At 46.0% G+C, this 23477-nt stretch overlaps 1 protein-coding gene across 1 annotated transcript; it reads right to left on the reverse strand.

Annotated features, from left to right (window-relative positions):
- Nucleotides 1-20561: 20561 nt before the first annotated feature.
- LOC135410928 (cystatin-like) lies at nt 20562-23057 on the reverse strand. Its single transcript, XM_064647874.1, has 3 exons — nt 22623-23057; nt 22029-22142; nt 20562-20964 (listed from the first exon to the last, which is right to left on the reverse strand). The coding sequence occupies exons 1-3, from the start codon at nt 22854-22856 to the stop codon at nt 20887-20889; spliced, it is 426 nt and encodes a 141-aa protein (XP_064503944.1). The 5' UTR covers nt 22857-23057; the 3' UTR covers nt 20562-20886.
- Nucleotides 23058-23477: the final 420 nt, after the last annotated feature.

Consider the following 23477-nt stretch of genomic DNA (forward strand, 5'->3'; position numbering starts at 1 on the left):
AAATAATGCTCATGGAACAAGACCAGAGAGAAGAGGCGGAAAAAAGGGTCCCTTAAAGATGAGGGTGGCCCCAGAGAAACTTAGAGTAGGTTTGGTTGAGGGTGCCACATTAAAGACATGCCCATGTATTTTCAGGTGAGGGGGCTTTGCCAAGTTTCATCCCAGGACATATGTCCAGGGCCACTACTCAGCCAAGCTGTGCAAGGACAAAGACATGCCTAAGAGGTGGAGAAGTTGCTCGACCAAGCACCTCTCCACCACAGCACGGAAGTCCTGACACACTCACAGTGGCAAAACACAGCCCCAGAGTCATGCTTCCCAGTGTTCATCACCCCTCATGGGCAGGGAGGGCACAGAAGAAGCCTCCCAAGGCTGGCAATGTCATAGAGCACATAATGGTTTTAAACTGAAGCAGGGTCAACTTAGATTAGAAAGAATTAAGTTTTTTATTATTAAGGTCAGGCTGGACAGGGCTCTGAGCAACCTGGTTTCGTTGAGGATGTCCCTGCTCTTTGCAGGGGTTTTGGGCTAGGTGGTCTTTAGAAGTCCTTTCCAACCCAAACTCTTCCACTATTCTAAAATGAAGTCACTTGCTGGGAACACTTCCCTTGTTAAAAATCATCTCTCTTTGCAGAAAGAGTGAAATATCACTAGGAATGAATTATCGCCATCATGAATTATCTGCAAAAATCTTCAGTGACACAGCCTTTGGTAGTTGGCTGCTTCAGCACAGTCCGCTGTAAACATCCTCCACGTGTGCATCTCAGAGCCTGGTTTCTGCTCTCTGATCAGTGCAATTTCCCAGGCCAATACACACTGCAAATCCTGAAATCAAACAAACCACTTGCAACTGGATTTCTGTGGAATAGTTATGATTAAATTGGCTTTTTGTGAGTATTCAGCCCAGTCGTATTTCAGCTTTTGCAGGAAAGGAGTGAAAAATGTTCAAATGAAATTCAGCTTTTGGACACTTGCAGGAAGAAAGCAGAGACAGCTGAGCCGCTCAGGAGCACCCTAGCACACTTGAATCCAGTGCTGCAGTCCAGTGTTGAAGGGAACTACAGCTCTCTGAAGGACATCAGAGGTAGGACAAAGCAGATCTACATAACTGCAGCTATGAGAATAACCATAACGTCACAGATCAGTGATGTTGATCCCCATCCACAGGCAACAAGAACACCACCACTGACTGATGAGGAAAATCAACCAAACCCCAGCCCTTTGGCACGAGGAGCTGCTAAGATTTTAACCTCCACACATGGGTGCCACAGTCATCGAGGAAAGGAAGATGCAACAGTCAGGGGTTTCACACAGAGCAGTAGCTCAAAGCTATCGCGACTTTATTCTGGGGTGCTAGCTCTATTTATAGGGTCACATGGGAAGGTTCTAGAAATCGGGGAGGAGCATGGGACAGGCAGGAACAACAACCAATCGTGAGAGGAAGGAGGGAACAGAGGATTAGCAGGAGCCAATGAGGGGAACATTTGCAATGCAGCAACTCACAACCAATCAAAAAACCAGGGATAAATGTGAGGGAGAAATTACAATACCATTTGGTATAAACCAGGGTATAATAAATATTTAACTAATATTAACAACTTGAATCAGTCTCCATTAAGTCAACAGTCTCTGTCTTCATAAATCCATGCTGGGCATCTTCAAAGCATGTCCTCCTCGGCTGCTGCCTCAGCCACAACCTCCTGCATCTGCTTCTTCCATTTCACAAACTTCTCCCTTTCTTTGTCCATGCTCTCCACAGAGGGGAAGTAGCATATTGTTCACAGTTGCAGCTCCTGGTTTTGGTGTTACACACACATTAGACAGTGTGAAGATGGCTAATGCCGCATACATGAAAAGAGGAACCTGTCAGGTATATGTTGTGCAGCCAGCTGTGGGAGGTGAGTTTATAATTCAAAACCCTGGATAACTGAGGCAATAAAATACCCAGGGTTTTTTTTTTTTAATCTGAAGATTCGTATGTAATCTTGAATGGAAAAAAGCCTTTTTTATCTTCACAGAGGATGACTGCACAGCAAAGGGGCTACAGCAAGAATGAGTTTGGGGCTGAAAAACGGAAAGATGACCTGCGCTACTTACAACTTTTTTATCTGCACCCATGCTTCCTCTCCTTCTCCAGCCTTGGGCTTTCCTGCTGAGCTCTGCAGGAGCAAAAGCTTGGGTCTGGGCTTTATTGTTACTGCCCTAATCTCCCCTGAGGAGGAGATCAAAATGTACATCTCCGGCTTGGCTTTTGGACTTCTCCTTATGGCAAGCTCAAGGGAAGCCACACTGTTCTCAACAGTGCTGCAGGAAGGATGCACCATGGAGGCACCCATGAAAGTGAGTGGTGCAAAAAGCTGAAGCAGCACCCAGTTGGAAACATTGTACAGGGACAGAAACCAGCGGGCTGGATGTGGGTACATGAGGGATGAGCAATGGCAGAGGAGCAAGGAAAGGTGCAAAAGTGTGGTACTGTCACTCGGCTGTGGGAGGAAAGCCAGAAGAAGCTCAGGGCTGTATGACAAGCTGCAAGAGGAGAACAACCCATGCCTTCATTTGGCTGTGGAAGGTCCTCATGCACATGCACATCCATGACCCGCTATTGGGAGGCTGGATGATACAATTTGCAGTGAAAATGTAATTCATTAGGAATGCAGGAAACAAAAAGTACACGCAATAAATTTGATGGAATGTGGGTTTGAAGGTGCTGCCATAAATCACAAATTGTATTAAATTTGTTCAGTAGAAACGGGTAGCTCAGAGTAGTTCAGATGTTTCATTTCGCCTTTTCTTTATGCATATGCATCCATTCTTCTCTTTAAACGGAGAATTTTATTTCATATTTTAAAGGAATAATAGAAGGAATTTAATGACTTGAAGGTTATATGAACTATTTTATAATGAGCCAGGTGTTGCAAAAAGAGAGAAGCAGGATTTTCTTTCCTTATGGCTGTTAATTTTATCTGTGAACACAGGCACTTTTTCAAACCCAGATATCGTATGTCCAGGGATACCCTTAGCTGACTGTTGCAGGACTCTCCTCTTTAAACACCAGAGTAAGAACAGAAAACCATCCCTCATGAGGTCAATGGCAGACATTTCCCAGGGACACCGAAGAAGCCAAAACTGTTCCTCAAAACATAAAGCACTTATTTAATCTCAGCAGTGACCTCAGCACACTAGATTCCCCACAGCAACAGGGACCACAGCCATGAAGGACTCTGTCTTACAAAAAAAATGTCTGGTTTGTGACAGTAAGCACTGGTGCATGAAGCTTGCAAAGATAGAGCAGCAATCCCTAATTGCTAATAATTTATTTGCAATTAAAATATCAAAGATGTTTTTCATTTCAATGTCTCACTTCAGAACAAAAAGCAATTGCAAACCATCTGACTTCTACTTGAAATCATTGGAAATAACTCCCCAAAGGCCTGGAAGGAACAATGCTTTCAAACCCATCTCAGCTGATACCCTGACTACATTCTGCACTGGGGGGAATTCAGAACACCATCATCCAAAGGTTGAATGTTTTTATTAAGATGATAATTAAATAACATGAAATCAATACTGAAACATTAAACTTCTGCCTCCAAGAAGACTTTTGTCAGATCCAACCTAGGTGGCTGGGAGTTCACTCCTCAAACACATCTGCACTCAACTGTGCTGTGGTATTTCCACATCAGCTACAGAGACAACCTTCCCACTGAGAGATACAAGGAAGTACATAGAAGCAGTGAATTTTCCCTTTGTTGCACTGCCAGTGTTCCTGGGCTTGCAATAATCTGCCCTCTGCTACAGCTCCCTCCTCTGGGATGTGGGTGACTCAGTGTCAGTTCGACACTTGCATATAGCATTACTCAACTTCCCTCCTGAACAACATGAGAGGAACATCTAGGTTTTCCCCATGTGATTCACAATCACATGTCTCCTGCTGGAGCTGCTCAGTAGTGACATGGAGCCAAAAAGGAGCAGAGAGGGAAAATCAAGAGATGTGAATGTTGTGAATTCCTGATGGGTTGTGTTTTCCAGGAGTCCAGATTGCAAAGTAATTTCTCCCCATAAGCTAGAAGCACAGTTGTGCTAAGGAGGATGTGTTCAGGAGAAAAAGCCATTGTCAGAGAGCTTGAACTACACTGCCATTTTTCAACAACTTCATCTGATAGTCTCCAGAATCAATCAGAAAAAACATATCAACTCCAGATCTCCTCTGCACAAATCTCTTTAAGATTTCTGCCAACTGTCAGCATGTCTGGCTCATCAAGGAGAAGCAGAAAAACTTTGAAGCAAAGAGATCAAGTGATCCAATTCCCTAAACATTTAACTTCTCTGATTAAACACTCAAGGCTGAGGCTCTGAGGGTGAAGCAGCCAATTAAACATCCAATCCCAGCAGCCTGTCAGGGAGGTGTCACTCCCAGGTGGTCTTGGTTGCCAGCATTTGGAGCCAAAAAAAGGAAAGAAAGGCCTTTGAAAAGCAAGGCAGAAAATAATAGTCAGATGGGGAGGAAGCAAGGAGGATGTAGGCAGGAAATGGCATGCTGGCAGCAGCCTGTCCTCTCTACCTGTCTGCACAGGGATGTAAAAAATCGGGGTAGAGTAATACTGGCTCTGCTGTAAGGGGATCGCCAGCCCCCTCAAGCAGCAGGAGATGTGGCAGGAGATGCCAGCGCTTGGCTTGCCCTGATTTTCATTCCTGCTTTCACCCCCAAAGTAGCCAGGCTTGTGGCACTTGTTGCCACTGCCCCTGTCACTTTGTCAGGCTGCAGCCTTAAGCCCTGAACCCCCATCTCCCAGCACCCCTGAGAGTTGGCTGTGCAGCAGAGAGCAGATCTGCATCCCTGGCCAAAGACCTGCAACACCTGAAAGACATCCATCCTGGTATTACCTCACACTCACACATGGCTCTGCCCCAAAATATTTGCGTGGATGCATTTTGTGTACATCTTCTACAGGTGGCAAGAGGATGGAACCAAGCTCTTCTCGGTGATGCTGAGGAATCAGATGAGAGGCAACAGGCAGAAACTGGAACTCAGGAAGTTCCACGTGAACATGGGGAAGAACTTTGTTACTGTGCAGGTGACCAAGCACTGGAACAAACTGCCCAGAGAGGTTGTGGAATCTCCCTCACTGAAATATTCAAGAACTGTCTGGACACAATCATGTGCAATTGTTAGAGGATGACCCTGCTCGAGCAAGGAGATTGGACCAAATGACCCACTGTTGGCCCCTTCCAACCTGACCCATTCTGTGATTTCATATGTTTGCCCTTCTAAGATATACCTGGGCCCTGGTAGCTCTGGCCAGTCTACCAGAGATCCATGTGTGCCTCACACCCCTCACAGTGCTGCTGAACTTACATGATCCAAGTCATCTGCATGCACAGCAAAAACAGTGTGGCCAAGCCTTGCTTTGCTGTCCTTATAACCTCTTCAATAGCATCTCCTGACTGGAGAGACCTCCACAAAACCATACTAGTATCCAAGCCAGGTCAGGAGGAAGGTGAATCCTCACTGGCTCTTATTGGTTCCTCACTATTCAAACTTCCTTAGAGCAAGTTTTCAAAAGCACAAGAGAGGTAACGAATTTGGGCAATGAATTGCACACTCGCATGTGCACAGCAGATGCTGGTAATTTGTTGAGTGGAAAACTTTTAAATAAAACAAAACTGCAAGTGAAAAACATACATTCCTGCATCTGTTTATGGAAAATAAAGGTCCTATCCTGCCTGAAATTATTATTTTAATTTAAGAGGAATGAATAAAGCCTATCTTATAATCATTTTTTAACTCACTGAGAGTTGAGAAAGTTTAAAGGAAATAAGGGAAGCATCTCAGCATTGTATCGTCAGATATTCATTGAAAATTGCCCAGGCATCAGCAGCAGTCTTGGTTTTATAGACAATGTGTGCTAGGAGGCGAGACCTCTGATGGATGAGAAAACCCCTCCCTCAAAGTTACTGTAAATTTCAAATTATGAGATGTTCGAGTAAAGTGTAGAAACAAATAACAGATTACTAAAATGGAGAACAGAACAAAACAACCAAACAATAACAGAGAAAATGTCACCCAAAAATCACTCTCTCACTTCTGTGCCACCAAGGGTGGCCCCCACGTGGAAGCAACAACAATGGTGGCAGGCGGTGGGAAGCCGGCAGGGCCCCCATGGTGGCTGGTGGCTGCGGGCAGCACCAAAGCAGTGGCAGCCAAGCAAGGTCCCCCCCGTGGCAGCTGGTCGCGGCAGGTGGCGGGAAGCCGGCAGGTCAGAGCAGCAGGTGGTGTTTGGGGACCTCCTGGGTTCCACGGCAGGAGCAAGAGAGCAAACCAGAGCTGCTGGGGCTCTTATTCCCCCCAGTTCTTGCAGCAGCCCTGCTCCAGGGATCCCGCCCCAGTTCCCACGGTGTTTTCGCTTCAGGGGTCCCGTCTCCTCTGCCACCCGCCGCTGCCCCTCCGTGGCTGATACCTTAGCGCCAGCCCCGCCAAAGCCATGTGGTGGCATGGAGAAATTCAACAAGAAAAATCTAAACCACAAGCACTACCTAACAAAAAGAATCCTAAAATTTCAACTCTACAGGTGTGTTTGTTTCAAGAAAACTTAATGTCATTATATTTCAATGTTTCTTTTAAGAACTTCATACATAAACATAGCATTTTGTACACTACCATGGAGATACATAGGCAGAAAGACACTGATGCTGTACAGCACAATTAATTTTTCCAAGCAATAAAATGACCCATGTGTCATAAGGGTCAGATTGTCAGATCGAGAGAGTTAGGAAATGTTCCTCTGCAAAAACTGAAAATTGCTTGTATTATTAGGATGAGGCAGTTTATTCTCCAGTTGCTAGAACAAATTTAAAAGTTACATACTGACAAAATTGCCACAACGAATAAGAGCTCAGCTCCTGTGTAACCACAGCAGTGAACACTTACACCTACCAGTAGGTCTCAAATGGGTTTAGGATTGTTACTTTGTGTAGGCCGTCTAGTCCAACTCCCTGCAATGAGCAGGGACATTTCCAACTAGACCAGGTTGCTCAGAGCCCCATCCAGCCTGACTTCAAATTATTATCACAATTTTACAGACTAGGGAAACTGAGGCACAGAAAGATGAAGGAACTTGCCCAAGATCACCCAAAAGGCCAGCAGCAGAGCCAGAAAATGAAACTAAGTCGTTTAAGATCCAACCCTGGTTTCTGTTTCTGGGACACTGTTCCCTGGGAAGCAGCTTGGCTCCCTGTTGCCTCCACAAAGGCTCTCTGCCAAGCTGAGAATACCCACAGGACAACCTTGCCAAGGGGTAGACCTAAGCACCAACAAGTGACCTCATAAAACCTGCAGTGGACCCAACTGTTCCACCTGCAGCAGATGGAGATTCATGAACCTGCATTCTTGCCTTCTGGGTGAATGAGAAGTAGTTGGATCTTGGTGTCCAGAATTTCATCCTGAAGGTGATAAACTCTGAACACCCACTAGGACTCTGAGGGAGCAGAAGAACATGGCAGTCACACAACAGCCTGAAGCCTGCAACAGAAAAACCACAGCACCAACTATCACATCTTTGAAACGTGGCATTCACAGTTAGAGTCATAGATGGATGCAGGCTGCCAGACTTCTTTGGAATTCTCTGGTGCCACACCGTGCTCCAAGCACAGCCAGCTTGAGTAGGTTTCTCATGGACCTGCCTGGTTGGGTTCTGAATATCTCCAAGGATGGAGATCTCCCAGCCTCTACAGGCAATGTTGCAGTGGTTGGCCAACCTCATGGGGAAATCCAGTCTCATTGCACTCCAATCTATGCCAGATCTCTCTCATCTTCTCACCATGCATTGCTGTGAAGAGCCCAGACCCATGCTCTAGGTGACCTCTTTGTAGTACTGGGAATCTGCTCTTAGGTCCTCTTGTACCATCCCTTCTTCAGGCTGAGCCTCACAGGGGAAGTGCTCCAGCCCAACTACCTCTCCTGTGTGCATGGCCTGGGACACCCAGGAAAGATGCAGAAGACACAATTCTTCCTCTGCACAAAAGGGGTGAGCCAGGATTTGTCCTGCTCCATGAACACCGCTGTGCATGCAATCAATTTCCTCCTGACCCATCCACCACCCCACTGTCCCAGTTACTCTGCAGTAGCCAGATTAATGTGGAATATGTTTCCCTCTAGGATCAGCAATTCACCTTTCCTTGGCAGCCTCTCAGCTCCTGCCAAAATGCTTTGTTCAAGCCTGCAGGGCTGGGAGTTTAGAGAGATGTTGCTTCAGCTCTAGCACAGCTCAGTAAATGTGATTTTTGCAATTGCCAATAAAAGACCACAAGCTTTCTACTACCCTTTCTATTGCCCTGTGCAAGGAGTCAGGGCATGCTAATACAAGAAGAAATGCACTAATAATAATTAATACCATTTTGTGACATTTGGGTTACTAAGGTTTTATGAAGGACTAAAAACAAATACAGTTCAGACAACAGTTTGTGCATCCTTGCAAGAGTGGCTGCAGTTAGTCAGGGAGAAAAAGTGGTACTGCCACCCCTGCTTCAACCTGTGCCAAGTTTGCATAAACATCCCCAGAACCTCCTTTTTCATCTCTCACAGCACAACGGCAGGGTCTAAACCTTAGTCACCCATGGTGGCTGGGAGCATCCCAGTTTGAAAAAGCAAATTCTCACATAAAATACCTGAAACGTCCCTCCAGATAAGGTGTTATCTTAATACACAGATGGCTTCTGCCTTGAAAGTTACTGGTACCTGTGTTTGGCTCTGCCTTGCAAGGGAAAGGCAAGAGCTTAGGAGAACCAAGTAACCAGAGACCATCTGTAGGAGTAAGTACCCTTTTGGAAGAATTTGTAACGAGAAGGTAGAACTTGTTTTTTGCTTAAGGAAGCTTTCCTGCCTGGGATGAGGCATCTTTCCCAGAGACAGTTTTAGATGTTTCTCCTCCTACATTCCAGAGAAGTTGACTGCCCAGGTACAAGAGAAGCTAAGTTCTTGCAGATATGTCTGAAGGCCCCACAGCGGGGGAGACTGGGGACAATAAACCCCTGAGAAAAACAGGGGGTGTGTCTTTTCTCCGGCCCAGTGGTTGTCACTGGTGCAGGGGTTTTTTTCCTTTGTAAGTTTTTTAGTGTTCTGGTCTCCGAAATAAACCTTTTTGAATTCTTTCCACTGCCTTGGCATTTTTGGGGGATACCTGCATATATCTTACTTTACACCATCCTTAGATATCTTTCATTCTCAAAACTGTTAGGTTTTGGTGCAGTCTAAAGGTCTTACGCACTTTTTATGGTACTTTATAATAATAAAAATTGAACATACCTACAAAGCTGACCTACACTAACACTAAACTCATTAAAAGTAAGACATGGTAAAAGTTAAGTTACTTCTGAGATTAACTCAAGTTAGTGAATTAAATGTTCTCTCAGATCTCAAAATCCTCCAAAAATGGCAGCTGGTAAACAAATTCAAAAAAGGACAAAAACTCACACATGGGTGTGAAAAAAAAACACTTCCCCTCTGCTTTGGCAATGGTCTTAGAGCACAGAATTAGCTCTGACTGTGTTGAGCCATTCTGATCTTAAGCACAGTCGTGACCAACTCAGTCACTAAGCACAGAAACCATGAGGTTTTTTTCAATCTCACTGTTGTTTTCTCCTTAAATCAAAGAATAGAAAAAAATAATCATGAGTTTGTCTGCTCATTGAAGCTTTCTTTCCAAACCCAGTAACTGAGGGTTGAGATGCAGCTGGTGACAAGACCACCCTCAGTATAAACTTTCAGCTGTTTAGTAGCTGTTTTCCTTCCAGGGAAATAAGAGATTTAGCCTTTCACCTCCCAAGCAGGTGTTGAAGAGAGAGGACCTTGTGCAGAGCTCTCTGGGGACCCCAAAACCAAAACCAGTTTTCCAAAAAGCCCACAGGAGTGCTTGGAGGGGACATCCTGGCTCCCCCAGACACTGCCCTTGTAGCACCTTGTAGCACAGCTGGCACTGTGTCATCAAGAGCCCTGCATCCCTTACTCAACATCTTGCATTCACTCACATGCCACCTCATTAAATTTTGTCTGGTTGTTAGCAGAAAAGTAGGAATTTAGCCATGCCTGACCTGGACACAGCCAGGACCATCCCCAGGACACTGAGCCAAGCACTCCCAATTACTATTTGCACTTTTGTAATCTTTACCATTTGATACAAGATGTTGCCGTGGGAGTTAGGTGCTGAAAAAATCTCCCAGAGCAGTTAATTAGGGGTGAGATAAGAAAGGGTTTATTATGCCAAGGCAAAGATGTTACAAGACACGCGCCCGCCCTGCCTGAGATGTTACATTTTATAATACCATCCATCCAATCCCAGATGTGTCCACCCTGTGGCCTTTACTCTGGACCGCCCCAGGTCCACCCCCTGAGAAATGGGTCTGGGGTGCATTTCGGGACCCTCTGTTCATCCCATCTTCATCTTCATCAGAGCACAAAAGGTACATAGTCACCCAGTTCTTGACCGTGTTCTGTGGTTTAGGCCCTGATATGCTGTTCTGCCAACAATCTAGGCCTTGCCTTGACAAAAGACTAAGCATTTCTACTGGATTCAGGAGTAGGAGTGATATAGGGAGCATAGAATGGGGTAAGAGGGTTAAGGAATGTGTAAACTAAGGGTGCTAGAGGGAAAGGGACAAGGGAGGGAGGGTTGCTGCTTTTAAAATCTACTTATAAAACTTATAAGGCTTACCAATATTAGAAAAATAAAAAAAACATTAGGGGCTTAAGGCATCAAAGGCAATTTGCAGTCTTCCCAGTCTTGCCTCAGAGAGGGGAGTTTCACCCTCAAAGGGAAGAAATGAGCTCTTAATTGATGGCACAATATCCCAGGAGTAAGTAAGCAAGCAGCAAGCAAACAAAAAGCAATCCCGATTTTCATTTCTTCTGCACATTGATACAAATTATACCATATATCACATCATTTGCATTGCCACAACATAGTCTTTTATATCTGCTTGAGTTGCCAGCTATTTAATCTCAGCCTACCTTTAAAAAAAGGCCTGTAGAAGATGAGATGCTTGCTTTATGTTTATGTAGTTAAGGGAGCTAATTTCAATTCCAAAGAAAAGAAAATTTATGCAGATTAATAAACTGAGGGGTCCAGGAGCTAACTAGAGTAACACTCTTGTTCTGTTTTAATAATTCAGGGGACAGTCCCAGGTATTTACATAACTTGAATTCTCCAGACCTTATCTAATTTCTAGGCAATAATTTCTGGCGGTGGGGAGGACATTTACCACTAATTTCTGAAATGCACTTACGACTTTTGCTGGCTTTGCACATGCCCTGAAACATATTTGGGGCAGCATAAAGACAGTTTCGCACTTGGTGCTTGTTTGCCAGGAATAAATGCCACTGAGATCAAAAAAGGGTGGTTTCAGTATCTGTAGAGTCAATGGTTTACCTCCGCATTGTAGGGTCTGCCTGTGTTCAGGAGCTCCTGTATTTACAAGCAACGCAGTGGCACGTGTCAGCAGCTGTTCTTGGGAAAGCCATGCAAAGTTCTACAAAATACAATAGATTGCATTTCAATTAGGCCAGAGATCTGAAGAATCACTAAATTATGATAACATCCAGTTTCTGCTTCTGTTTTTATGGCATTGTATTGAAAAACCGCTGATTATTTCATCAATGGAAGTTAGTATTTTCCTATCTGATCCTGGTTTTCCTGAGGAGTTAAATATAATGAGATATCTTCAGTGTAACATATTGAGCAGAGCTCAGGAAAGTTCATAGCCCTTCTCTACAAATATTTATGTTGGTATGTGTATAAAATTCGTAGCAGCCACAAATACAATTCGTCAGTCTTTTTATTAGACTACTTCTCCAAGCACCTGCCAGGTATGAGGGTAGTGGAGGATCAGTGGTCGAGAGTGTTCATACTTCAATATCCCAGTTCCCACACTTTGCTTACACAGTCCAGGACCTCTGCTTGCAGGGATGCAGCCAGAAGCTCTGCAACTATTTCATCACAACTGGGCTACTTAGAAAAACACATTTTCTATTACAAAATGAATAGAAATCACATAGCAACAACCTTTACCATGATCTCAAAGAACACTCCCCACCCACGGGCAGATAGGTTTGGGTTTGCTCTTCACACCTACGCAAACAGCTTTATTATTCTCAGGAGGACAAGAAGATGGGATAAAATTAGAGTTAACTTCCTTCAGTTTACAGACCACCTGGACACAAAATACTGAGAAGATATCTGTTGGCAACAAAAATACCCAGGCAAAGAGCTGCAAAAATGTGCTGATCCTGCAGGAGAGCATCTGTTTGGGACATCCAGGATTCTGAGGGATTGACAGAGGTAATCCCCTCAGTCCCCCTTACTGACTAGAGGACACTGATCTGTCCCTCTAGTGTCCTTCTGCCTGGGTGATCAAAGCAACGTATGGCTCCAAGCAGGCTGTGTCAGATCTTCCTCCAGCAGACACCTAAAAGGAGATGGACCTGCTTGGATAAGGAACAGGGTTGTGGCGGATGTCTGGCTCTGCCTTGCTTTTGCTTAGGATAAGAAGCCAGTCTGTCTTCCATCCATTGCCCCGGTCTTGTATCTCCTTGTGAGACGGTGACCCCCTGTGGAAAGCTTTTAGGTTACACGTTACACATACGAGGCTACAAGAGTTGAGAAAGGAAGACTTTACTTAGCCTCAGGTATCTGGGGGACCCAGGGACCACTTCTTCCTGCTGGAAATTCATCCAATACTTTTGCTTGCCCTGCTTCTCCCTGCTAACTCTGCCACATGCAGCATGTCTTCTCTTCCAGTCCTGGGAGACACAAGCGCAATGGTCATCTGTGTTTCAGGAGGGCTTGTGAAACAGTATCTTCCACAAGAAGACACAAATGCCCCAGTAAAATGCAGATGGTAAAGATCAAGGCCAAGAAAGAGCAGCCCAGTGTCAGAATTGGGGTCACATGTGCAGCTTATGTGTTGGTTTCAGACACCATCATGCAGGACCTTCTCCAATGGTAGGTGTTCCCCCAACATTCCCTATAAAAACAAAATTTAAAAGAATAAAACTAAATATATAAACCTCGTTTGCCTGTGTCAAGGTCCAGTCTATGCTTCTCTGTTGGCTAAAGCAGGGTTTTGCAGTACTCTGCTCCCCTTGCAGCAGGTATTTTGGCTCCACAGGGAAGTTCCAAAGGAGCTTGGACAAAGCACTGAGGGGCACTACACCAGGAGTATATACAGACCTTTATATGGGGCATGCCCCCTCCCAGCGGTGGATACCAAACTCAGGATTCAAAGAAAGGCCCAGAAATCTTCTGTGACTTCAGGGGGATTTGGGAGCCCATCACAGTGCAAGCATTTGCAGATAGCATTTGCTGCATGTGCTTTGGGCAGCGTCAAGGTAAAGGAGCAGTGGGTCTATGCATTGGATTCACTGACAGGCATCATCTCTGAGACTGGCCCCTGCTCTCCAGCTCAACATGGTCTTGCTGGCACCAGGAGGGGAGAGGATACTCACCAGGTGCTGCAGCCCTTTCACGGGACTCCTCTCTGCAGCACCTGGGCAAACACTGCTCCTTTAAAGTGCTTAAAGGACAATTGGAGTGTTATAAATTTCTCCAATCCTCTTCTAAAAAAGAATAAAAAATAAAAAAATTAAAAAACAAAACAAAGAAAAAACCAACCAAACAAAAAACCCCAACCAAACAAAAAACCCCAACCAAACAAAAAACCCCAACCAAACAAAAAACCCCAACCAAACAAAAAACCCCAAACACACCAAACAAAACCACTAAGGCTGGCATATAGCTTACAGCCAGGCCCAGAGGCAGGCTTGTTCCCAGGCAAGTCACTTTAGCACACAGTATTGCCTCAGACTGAAAATTGTCTTCCACACCAGGTTCTGCCATGAGCATTGTGCCCAGGATGGGCAAGGATGCCATAGAGTCACAGCTTTGCACCATCCCAGCACAACACAGCAAGCATCAGTGCTGACTGGAAGCGCTCTGGTGTGGGGAGGCAATGTCCTCACCTTCCTTTCTCCCCTCCTAGCCCAGACACAGTGTGCTTTGCCCCTTCTGAGGACAAAAAGGCTAATTTCAGTGCACTCAGTATAAAATGTAGTAGGTATCTGAAATGTGACCAAAACATGTCAGTCTGGGGCCAGTGTTTAATTTCTCACTCACTACTCACTCTCATTACTTCCTGATCAAACTGGTTCTGCTGATAGCCAGAGGATGCTCAGTGGAGCATCTGAAAACCTGTTGGGCATTTCTGTTCCCACCTTGTCCCCCCATTATCAGCTGAGAAGCTCTGCGGTTAGTACTGAGGTGGAAAAAATTGGTTTACAGCAGCCACAGCTCTTCCCTGGTGAATACTACCCTGTCAGACCCAAGTACAGATCAGCACCTTTTCCTACAAGTCCTGACTGCATATCAGCCTGTCCCAAGTGGGTATACACCATGCTGGCTCCCCCCATGCAGGCCCAGGCACAGTGGGCCCCAATGACATCTGCGTGGAGGATTAAGTATTTAGCTCTGCCCTCCTGTGCTACAGACTGAGTTTATCTACAGCAGTTGCTTCCACCAGCGGGTGCAGACTATGGGCTTTCTTTATTCCCCTTAAAGGTGGTAATCAGAGGGCCCAAATGAGATTTTTTCTGGGATTTGTGCTGGATTGATCAAACAGTGCCTGTGCTCCTTTTCCTCTAGCTGACCTCTGCTGCTCCTTGCTTTACTAGCATAAACATCTGCAAGAAGCATTTCCTACATTTGGGACAGAGTAGTTTAAACAGCACAGAGCAAAAAAGCTTCTTGCTGGTTCTCCAATTTCCTAGCAAACTGAGATCCCAGAGAGTTATGTTCAAAAGCCTCTGAGCAAGCCAGCTGGGCAAAAAGCATGTCAGAGCTGTAGAAACATCATGTTTCATTATTCTCTCAATATTTCACAGAAGAAATCATTTTCACTGAACCATCTGCGCAGGAGACACACAAAATGTCAGATTGAATAGGAAAAACATTTCCATCTATGTTCTCTTCCTAACACAGAAAACAGTGAAAAGACCTGCTGTTTGGCAAGGAAGAACAGGTAATTAAAAATCTATAGTCATCTTAAAAAGTCCCACGAGTTTTATCAAGGGAAGGTCAGTGTAATTAGCCAACCTGTCCAATGAAGTCATGCTCATAGGCCCAAAACTAATTTAATTGTATAGGCTATTGCTTGAGGGAAGGCTGTTCCTGAAGAGTTCCCACATTCCCTCTGGAACCAGCCCTGTGACACCCAAGCTCACCAAATTGTACCTCTGCACAGGCAGAGCTTGGTACATCCAGCTTCATCTGCATAAGCTGCAACATGGTATGTGAAGAGCATCTTTCCCAATGGCTCTGGTGCCCCCTCTCCTCTGGATGTACTCAGAACTGCATGACTGCATTTGCAAACCGAAGTCACCCAGAAAGCCAAGCCAATATTTTCTTCAGCCTCTTTAGCACAGTTTGTTCTTCCAGATTGTCTGGCCATCAACAAGCTAAGGCCAGGCTCACTAACCATAGAAGTCTCCTGGTGCTCCTCTGTGGGAAAATCACTGTGCTTTTGGCCTTTGGCACCCAGAGGGAGGAAATTCCCCATGTAGCTGCTTAGGATGAATCCTGGCACAGCTTGCCTTGCACCTTGATAAACACAGGACTACAATAGTGATGGAGAAAACAGCAGTGAAGAGACATGATCCCCTGCCCTGCAACTGTTGCAGCTGCCATGTGATGGAAGGTGGTGCTTCATTTTCCTCTCTGCCATGTAGCAACCTGCAGTTTGGCAGAACTCATCACTGCACCAACTCAATCAGGAGAAGACAGAGGGTTGAAGACATTCAGTGAGAAGTGGTCCATGCTTCCCTCATCACTAATGAAGGCATGGGAATCCTTTAAGAACGACACCAGTAACCTCACTGCCCACCCCACAATCAAGGGTGGGCAATGTTACTGGGAACATTGGAGGATGGAGTTTCACTGATGTTAACACCACAGGCTTTAAGCCATTTTTAGCCACTTCTGGCACGTGGAGACAGTAACTTTCTTCCAGGGATGCCTGAGATTCTCTCCTTGGCCCCACAAGAAGAGAAGAAACTAGTACTCACTGGACAGATGGAGGGACTTCACCTAGGACAAGGGAGAGGGGAACTTCACCTGATAGAACTCTTTTCTTGCTAACTTTTATATTCAAGATATAAAATCAATCCCTGACCAGGCCCAAGTCCCAGTTTCTTCTGCAGCTGGATGCTTAAAAAAAAAATGGTGGAGATGGCACAGCACAAGGTATAATGTTTCTCAGCTAGTGGGGAGAGACAGTGTCTCTCAATGAGGCATGGTATGATGAGGGCATCATGAGTCACTGGTGTTTTTTCTCCAGCTGGAAGCAGAGAAAGGTTTCCCCATCATCAGCCCTAGGCTCAGATATACCCACATCCACCTCCAGGAAGGTTAGAAATAGCCCAGCACATACCCCAAGACCATCCACCAGCTTATCATGGGGACAAGGAGCTGAGTTTCTCCTTTTCTTCCCTGCTGCAAAATCTTACAGCAGGAGCCCACCAGCTCACAGATGTTGAGCAATGCCATATAAGTGAGTGACACAGAAAAGAGGCTTTAGCATGTGCCACCTCAAAGCCCCTGGTCCAGCCCCCGGGTCTGCTGTCCCAATGAGCCATGACCCATGCCACAGGGGAACATCAGGGAGCGATTTGCATTGTGGAGCCTGGAGGTTGGCTGCTCTCCTCACTCCAGAAGAATCCTCCTCACTCTTTCTTGCTCAGCCTGGATCTGTGCTGCCTGGAGAGAAGAACCAGGCACCTTCCCTTTCACCTTCTCATCCACAGGCCACCACCAGGAATAATGGAAGGGCTCAGCACTGCTAGCAGTGACCTAACTTAGGACACTTTCCTGCTCAACCCTTCAGAAATGATCTCCAGATGACCATCACATCCCACAAGGAAAGATATGAAGCCTTACCTCTCCAGTGTCAAGACATAAAGCACCAAGATTCAAAACAGGATGTGGGTTTGATTGGTAAATCTAATCTCCTGATCACTACAGTGATTCTAAGGCATTGCATGTTAACAATGAATACAAGCAACCAACCATCTTTAAACACTCACTAAGAGATGTCTATGCAAGATTGTACATCTTGAGCACATGCACATGTGCAACAACACTGGGTGACCCAGACTGAGGGCTACAGCATGACCTGGACCCTTACATGGTCACTTCCTTTCATAATTGCAGGAAATTGCAACTTAGGCTGTGTGCAGAGGGAAGTGTTCATACCTGCCAGGAGTGCAGCTTCAAGAATCTCAGAAAAACCCTGCAGGGCCATTCCCAGGTAGCCACACGAGCAGGGAATGACCCAAGGAGCTGTGGGGACTCCAGTGCTGGCCATACCCTCCCCAATAGGGCACAGCCCCATAGGATCTCAGCATGGCTGGCAGAGCTGAGGCAGGTTCCATAAACAGCCCCAGACACAGTAAGAGGATGAGCCAGGAACAGGGTCCCTCCAAGATGCCCACTCCAGAGCAGGAGAAGGGCCTGCAGACAAAGCTACAAGGCAGGTCCAAAACCCATGCACAGCCAGAGCAAGAGATAAGGACATATTTAATGCAACTCTGACAGGGACAGAGGACCCAGGCTTGAGTTTAAATGAGGTCCTGGACCACGGGAAAAGAGGTGTGTGGGTGTTCACTGCTTTTTCACACTGAGGATATAATCCTGCTGTCTTCAACTGAGCATGCCAAAGCTGTAGCACACTGGTAATGTCCACAGGCTCCAAAAACATTGTGACTTCCAGAGCATGTCTTAGCTGTGTTTTGCTGGAGCTGGGAGCCACAAATTCATCTGAGCACAGATCTGCAAGTGCAAGCACTGCTAACGAGAGCCAGACTTCTCACATAGTTGGCCCTAAATCTCTCCCTGAGAACTAGAGCCAGGAAAAAGCCTTAGGTTCATGACCTGTAACAGCAGCAAAGCTCTGATCTCCCTAAGTTTCGGGAAGAATGACCCCAAAATTGATCCATCAGATGCAAGCAAAGTATAACAAGACACAACATAAAACAAGCACTTCTCTAGTCACTTGTTTATATTTGACACCAACGTTTGAAAAAGTTAGGCAGGGAAAGCACCTAAAAATGAGAGCTCAGTGTTCAGCTGACTGAGCCATCGCCAGCCAGCCAAGCAAAATGCTCTTGGCACAGGAACTTCCACTAATGCTCTTAGCCTGTTGCAAATGCAAAGTAACACAGCCCACAGTGTTTAAATTAGGTCAGGCCTTTTTAGCACTTCTGAGTAGAGAGCATGGAGAGATAATCACCAAGGCTGACACTCAGCAGCTTGTGAGTATGGGGTAATCTGTGCCATTCATTCATGCCGTGAGTCATTGGCATTTCAACATGAAAATGCAATACCTTCAGATTCGGGAGCTTATGACACTCAAACTCATTTTCTCTGGCACAGCCACTCTTTTGCCCACATGCTATTCTGAGCTGCTGGTAAATACATACAGCAAAGTGGTAGAAATGCCTAGTTAGGTCCATCTACATCCTCATTTACCCAACCAGGCCTCAAACCAAGATAACATAAGGGAAACAGATAAACCCACTAAAAGCATGAGGGAACCCCTTCATCACTGCCTAATACTTGTATAGATAGATTGGAAGACAGGGAATAAGCATGTATGAATGGAGTAGTTAGAAGAGGACAAGTGAGGGCACCTGAGCAGCTTGTCACCCCAGGGTCATCAGGGTCATGCACAGTTACTGACGTGGCTGGCAGTAAAAAAAAATACAGAGCACTCAGAGATGGGGGTGATGATGGTGAGGAAGCAGGGGGATTTATTCCTATTGGTTCTCAACACAACTCAGATGCAGATTCTTAGTGTTGGGCAACCAGTTCATCCTCCTGACAACATGAATGAAGATCTGGCCTTATGTTCAGCGCAAGCTTGTCAAACCCCAGCAATGATGGGAAGCGCCATTTCCATTAGGCAGAAGAGCAACCCACAGAAGATGGACTCCCAGGGAGCTGGACTCACTTTATCCATAGGTGATATTTACACCAAAAGGAATATGTTTACTTCAAAACACAGAAAAACAAAGACACAAGATGAAGTAGGAAATGTACTATCAGGACTGTGCAAAACCAGAAGCATCCCCATTGTTCACCTCAGCACCTTCACCCACTCCCAAGACTCTTTCTCTTGACCTGGCACCTTCCCCTGAAAAGGAATTTCTTTCAAGGGGATCCTGCTTCTTCCTTCCAGTATTCCACCAAGAATAAAAACCTAAAGACCCCTCCTACACATGATCTCAAGCTCCAGTCTCACTTGCCTTCTGCTCTGCTCAGAAAAGCCTGTCTCTCTTGCTTGGGAACTGGGACATCACATCTCAAGACAAGGAAAAGCTACTTTCTCTCTTTTACCTCCAGCTAGATCTGGAGCTGTCTTTCCCTGTGATGCTCACACCAACATCAAATATGGTGCCACACTTATAGAAACTAGCAGCAATGAGTTAACCGAGTGAAAGGCACCTCTAAACTTGGACACACCCTTGGATTTAGAGGGTCTCTTCCAGGGAATATTCAGGCTCACAGAACAAAGCCAGGTTTTGTGTACAATACCCATTTGCTATAAAACTACACTGGCTGATGACACTTCTTTCATATCAGGTACCCACTTGAGACCAATTACTAACTTTCCTTTTTTTTTTTTTTTCCCTTCTCCACTGGGCTGTCCTCAGGCTATATATATAGGTTATGGGTTTCAGGGTCATCTGTCCTTCCCCATGCAGGCACACAGTATTCCCAGTTTCCTTTCAATATAAATTCATCATAGTTTCAAGGAAATACCTCGGTCAGTTCTCATAAGAGTTCTTGGGTGCTGATCCTCTCTTCCTATGGATTTAAAGGCATTTGCCCAGATCAGACATCATTCAAATTACCCACAAGCAATACACAGCCAGATATAGTTCAGTCTCCCCAGAGACAGGCTCATCACCGATCTACTCCAAGCATTTCTGCAACCATCTCTGTTTGCAAATGGGAGCTGTCACAGGTCAGGCACATATGCCAAAGAAGCTGTTCCCCCAGCAGTCATAGTTTAAGTTATAAATGAAGTGAGCCATGCTACTGCTTGGACTGGAAGGAAAACACCAAGAATTCCCGCTTAGAAAAAGCTATGGATACAGCTTGCAAAGATCAGATGCCACAGGAAGCAAGAGTTTCTAAAACCTAGAAAAAAAAAAAAAGGGTAGTGCAGAAAGACACTAGAATGGTTAACTCTTACAAAGCACAGCTGCACATGCAGCCTTATAACACAACAGTACTGCAACCAGGACCCAAAACAATCACAGCCTCAGTACCAGCTTTGGCTAATCTTCCCAAGATAAAGTGTTTTCAAAAGCAGTGTTCCTTCAGTGAAAACAGCTAAGACTTCCATCACTTACTCAAAACTAGAGGCTAGGATAAGGGACAAGGAGATTAGGTGACAAATAAAAGCAAACCCTCCCTCCGAGACAGTAGAAGATCAAAGAAAACCACACATCACAGCAATTATTAATTAAGTTTTTATGTTTACAGTAATCACTTAACAGGGATACCAAGGGGTTTTAATCAGAATTCTGATGGTGGACTGACTTCATTGGGAAAGCTTCAGAAAGATCAGAACAGCTGCTCTAAAATAATAATTCCAAAGAAGAAAAAGTTGAGATCATACTGTGCTTTAAAAGTAAAGTTACATGGTTTAATTTGCATAGCACAAGCATACATAAGTAGCTGAGTTACAGGCGTTGATAAAGTCCATCTCTATTTGTGTTATTGCCGTTTTCTTTTAAATCTGAGCAACTGGTTGCTGGTTTCTGCTGGAATCAAGGTAGGTTTACTGGCACTTACTGTCCAGTAGCTCAATTTGGTTTCGCCAAGGAACATTCAGTACTACGAAGTTGCAAATGGTGTGCTAAGGAGAGAAAGAAAGAAGTAGTTACCAGATTAAGAGCATAAAACAGTGTCATTTACCCTTGTTCTACACTTCTGTGGCTCTCTAGATTTGCCCTCTCCAGACAAGTACTCTGAAGCAGCACTCTTGTTAGTACCTGCTCAGGATGAGTCATGTCTCTCAAATAAGCCCTAACAAGTAAAGCTGAGCAGTCAGCACTGCTGAGGATCAGGTTACCTCCTTTATCCACTCAGAGGAAAGCTTTCACCATGGGTAACACTCAAACATAAGATTCCAGGCACAGCTAAGCACACCTGGACAGCTAATCCATATGTACCTATGTAAAATCATTGCAGCTGCCATAGTGGTACACATCAGATTCTAGTGAGGTGCTTTGTGGATCATTTGTGTGCAGCTACACTTCTCATACACACACAGGTACAAAGGGTACATACACATACAGCCTGTGACTGCCATTAACAGAAGAAATAAAATGCTATGGAAGAACTAGACACAGATCAGATCAAGGCAGACATATTTGGTGCTCCCATCCAAAAAGCTCAGTTACTCCTTACAGAGCATTGCTATTGGACAAAAAGCTGGTGTAACACCTTGGCGGGCACAGAGAACAGGAATAATCTGCCTCTTTTGGGCAGTGCTTTGCCCAAACCTCTATTCACAGCAGTACAAGTCCTACGGGAAAGCATGCCAAGTCAAGCATGTTTACATCACTATGGGAAAGAAGAGCTGAGATATAGGGATTGAGAGCCAGGAGACCTGCAGGCTTGGCAGAGTTTCCTCCACATATCCTTCTGATCCAGACCATGAGCACTTGCTAATAGAACTGAGACAAATGCAGTGCTCCAGCCTCAGTGCCCCACTTATGAAACTGGTAAAAGGCCCTGCCTTCTCTGACATCACCTGGCAAGACAAGTTCTGCAAGAGCAGTACCCTGTTAAGTGTACAGGCATAAGGTCTCTGTTCTTGGCTGGGGTAGACAGAGGACACTGCCATCTGTACTAAGCCAGCCAGTGGGATGAGGCTGGAAATCAGGGAGTCAGTAAGCTGTGTACCCTAGAGCTTACCTTAGCCATCTGTGGCTCGTCACGGAAAGCACAGCGCTGGAGATCAGCTGCTGGCTTTGTGCAAGTTGTCCGGGCAATCTCAACTTTCATTATGTACTTGACTCCAGCCACAATCTGTAACAAGACAAGTCAGAGGCAACTTTTTTTGCAGCACAGAGAGAAGGGCTCTCCGATGAGACAAGTCTAGCAAAGAGGCAGGCAGTGTTCCTATTACATGATGGAAAACAGATTCCGAGAGTAAAGAAGGGAGTGTATGTGGCAACCTCCACAAAAGCGGCACTTGGCACCCTCTCAGAAATAGAAAACAAAATCCAAGTAAACATGTCTCACATAGCAGCTTCCTTAACAATAAACAGACCCGTGTTAACTCATCAGCAACACAGGGAGGCCACTGGCTTCTTTGATAACACGCAGCACTCAAGGTCATTCAGAGGAACCAAGCTATATAAAAAGGGCTTTTATTCACCTTCCGTGGGGAAAAAAATGGAATAACTTGCAGACGCCTTTGGGCTTGGGGCCTGCCCTGTCTCCAAAGGAATCCCACAGGCCCTAGCCGCCCTCCGGACGGTGCCAGCCCTCCCCCCTGCCGCTCACCTGGCTCTTGGCGCTGATGACTCGCACCACCCGGCTGGAGTACATGTCGTTGCTGGCCCTGTTGTACGCCGTCATGGCGAACTGCAAGGCCCGCTGCAGCCCCTCGTCGTTCTCAGGGTTGTCGATGACCTCTGGGGCCCCCACGAGCCCCGGGCGGTATTCGCCGGCCCGCACAACGCCAGCGGAGAACAGAGCCACGGCCAGCAACACCAGAACCCCAGTCACCCCCGCCATAGCTGCGCGATCTGACGGCCTCTGACGGCTACCGACCTTTTAAAGCCGCCGGGGCGGGGCGGGCCGAGCCGGGGCGGTCTGTTTTGGGCCGGGCCTCGGCCCCCTCCTCCCTATCCGGCGCCTCTGGCGCCGGGGGCGCTGCTCGAGGATCTCCCCGGGAGTGGGAGGGGGATGGGGATAAGGATGCGGATGAGGAGGCGGAAGAGAGGGAGCGGGGGGAGAAGGGTGCTTTCCCGCACGGGCACCGGAAGTTGGAGACTTTTTCCAGGATCTGCCTCCTCGTGGGTTATTCCTGCACTTATTTCCCTCTACTGCGGAGGAAAAAGAAAAAACATAGGGCATTTTAAGCTGCTGGTGTGGCTCCCAGCACAAAACACCGTGTGTCATTTCCTACCTCTGCCTCCGCAGCACTGGTGTTGTCTCATCTACACTCCGGGGCCGTCAGAGGAGGGGCGGCTTCCCAGATGGGTCGTTTCGCCTCCTGTCGGCTCCCATAAACACCAGCCAATCTCCCCCATCCCGTCAGGAACCCAACATTTGGAAAGATGAGGCCTCATATAGTATGAGGGAGATAGCTCCGGTGAGATTCAAGGCGTCAAGGAGATGTTAGGCTGAGAGAGG

The sequence above is a fragment of the Pseudopipra pipra genome, chromosome 3 (genome assembly GCF_036250125.1).
Source record: "Pseudopipra pipra isolate bDixPip1 chromosome 3, bDixPip1.hap1, whole genome shotgun sequence".
NCBI classification, from domain to species: Eukaryota; Metazoa; Chordata; class Aves; order Passeriformes; family Pipridae; genus Pseudopipra; species Pseudopipra pipra.

Bases quoted from the DNA above. Each gene is read 5' to 3' on its own strand.
- LOC135410928 (XM_064647874.1), bottom strand. From the start codon at position 22,856: ATGGCGGGGGTGACTGGGGTTCTGGTGTTGCTGGCCGTGGCTCTGTTC. The intron at 22,143-22,622 runs GTGAGCGGCAGG...GTCTTGTTACAG, and splicing joins TCATCAGCGCCAAGAGCCAG to ATTGTGGCTGGAGTCAAGTA. The intron at 20,965-22,028 runs GTAAGCTCTAGG...TTCTCTCCTTAG, and splicing joins ACGAGCCACAGATGGCTAAG to CACACCATTTGCAACTTCGT.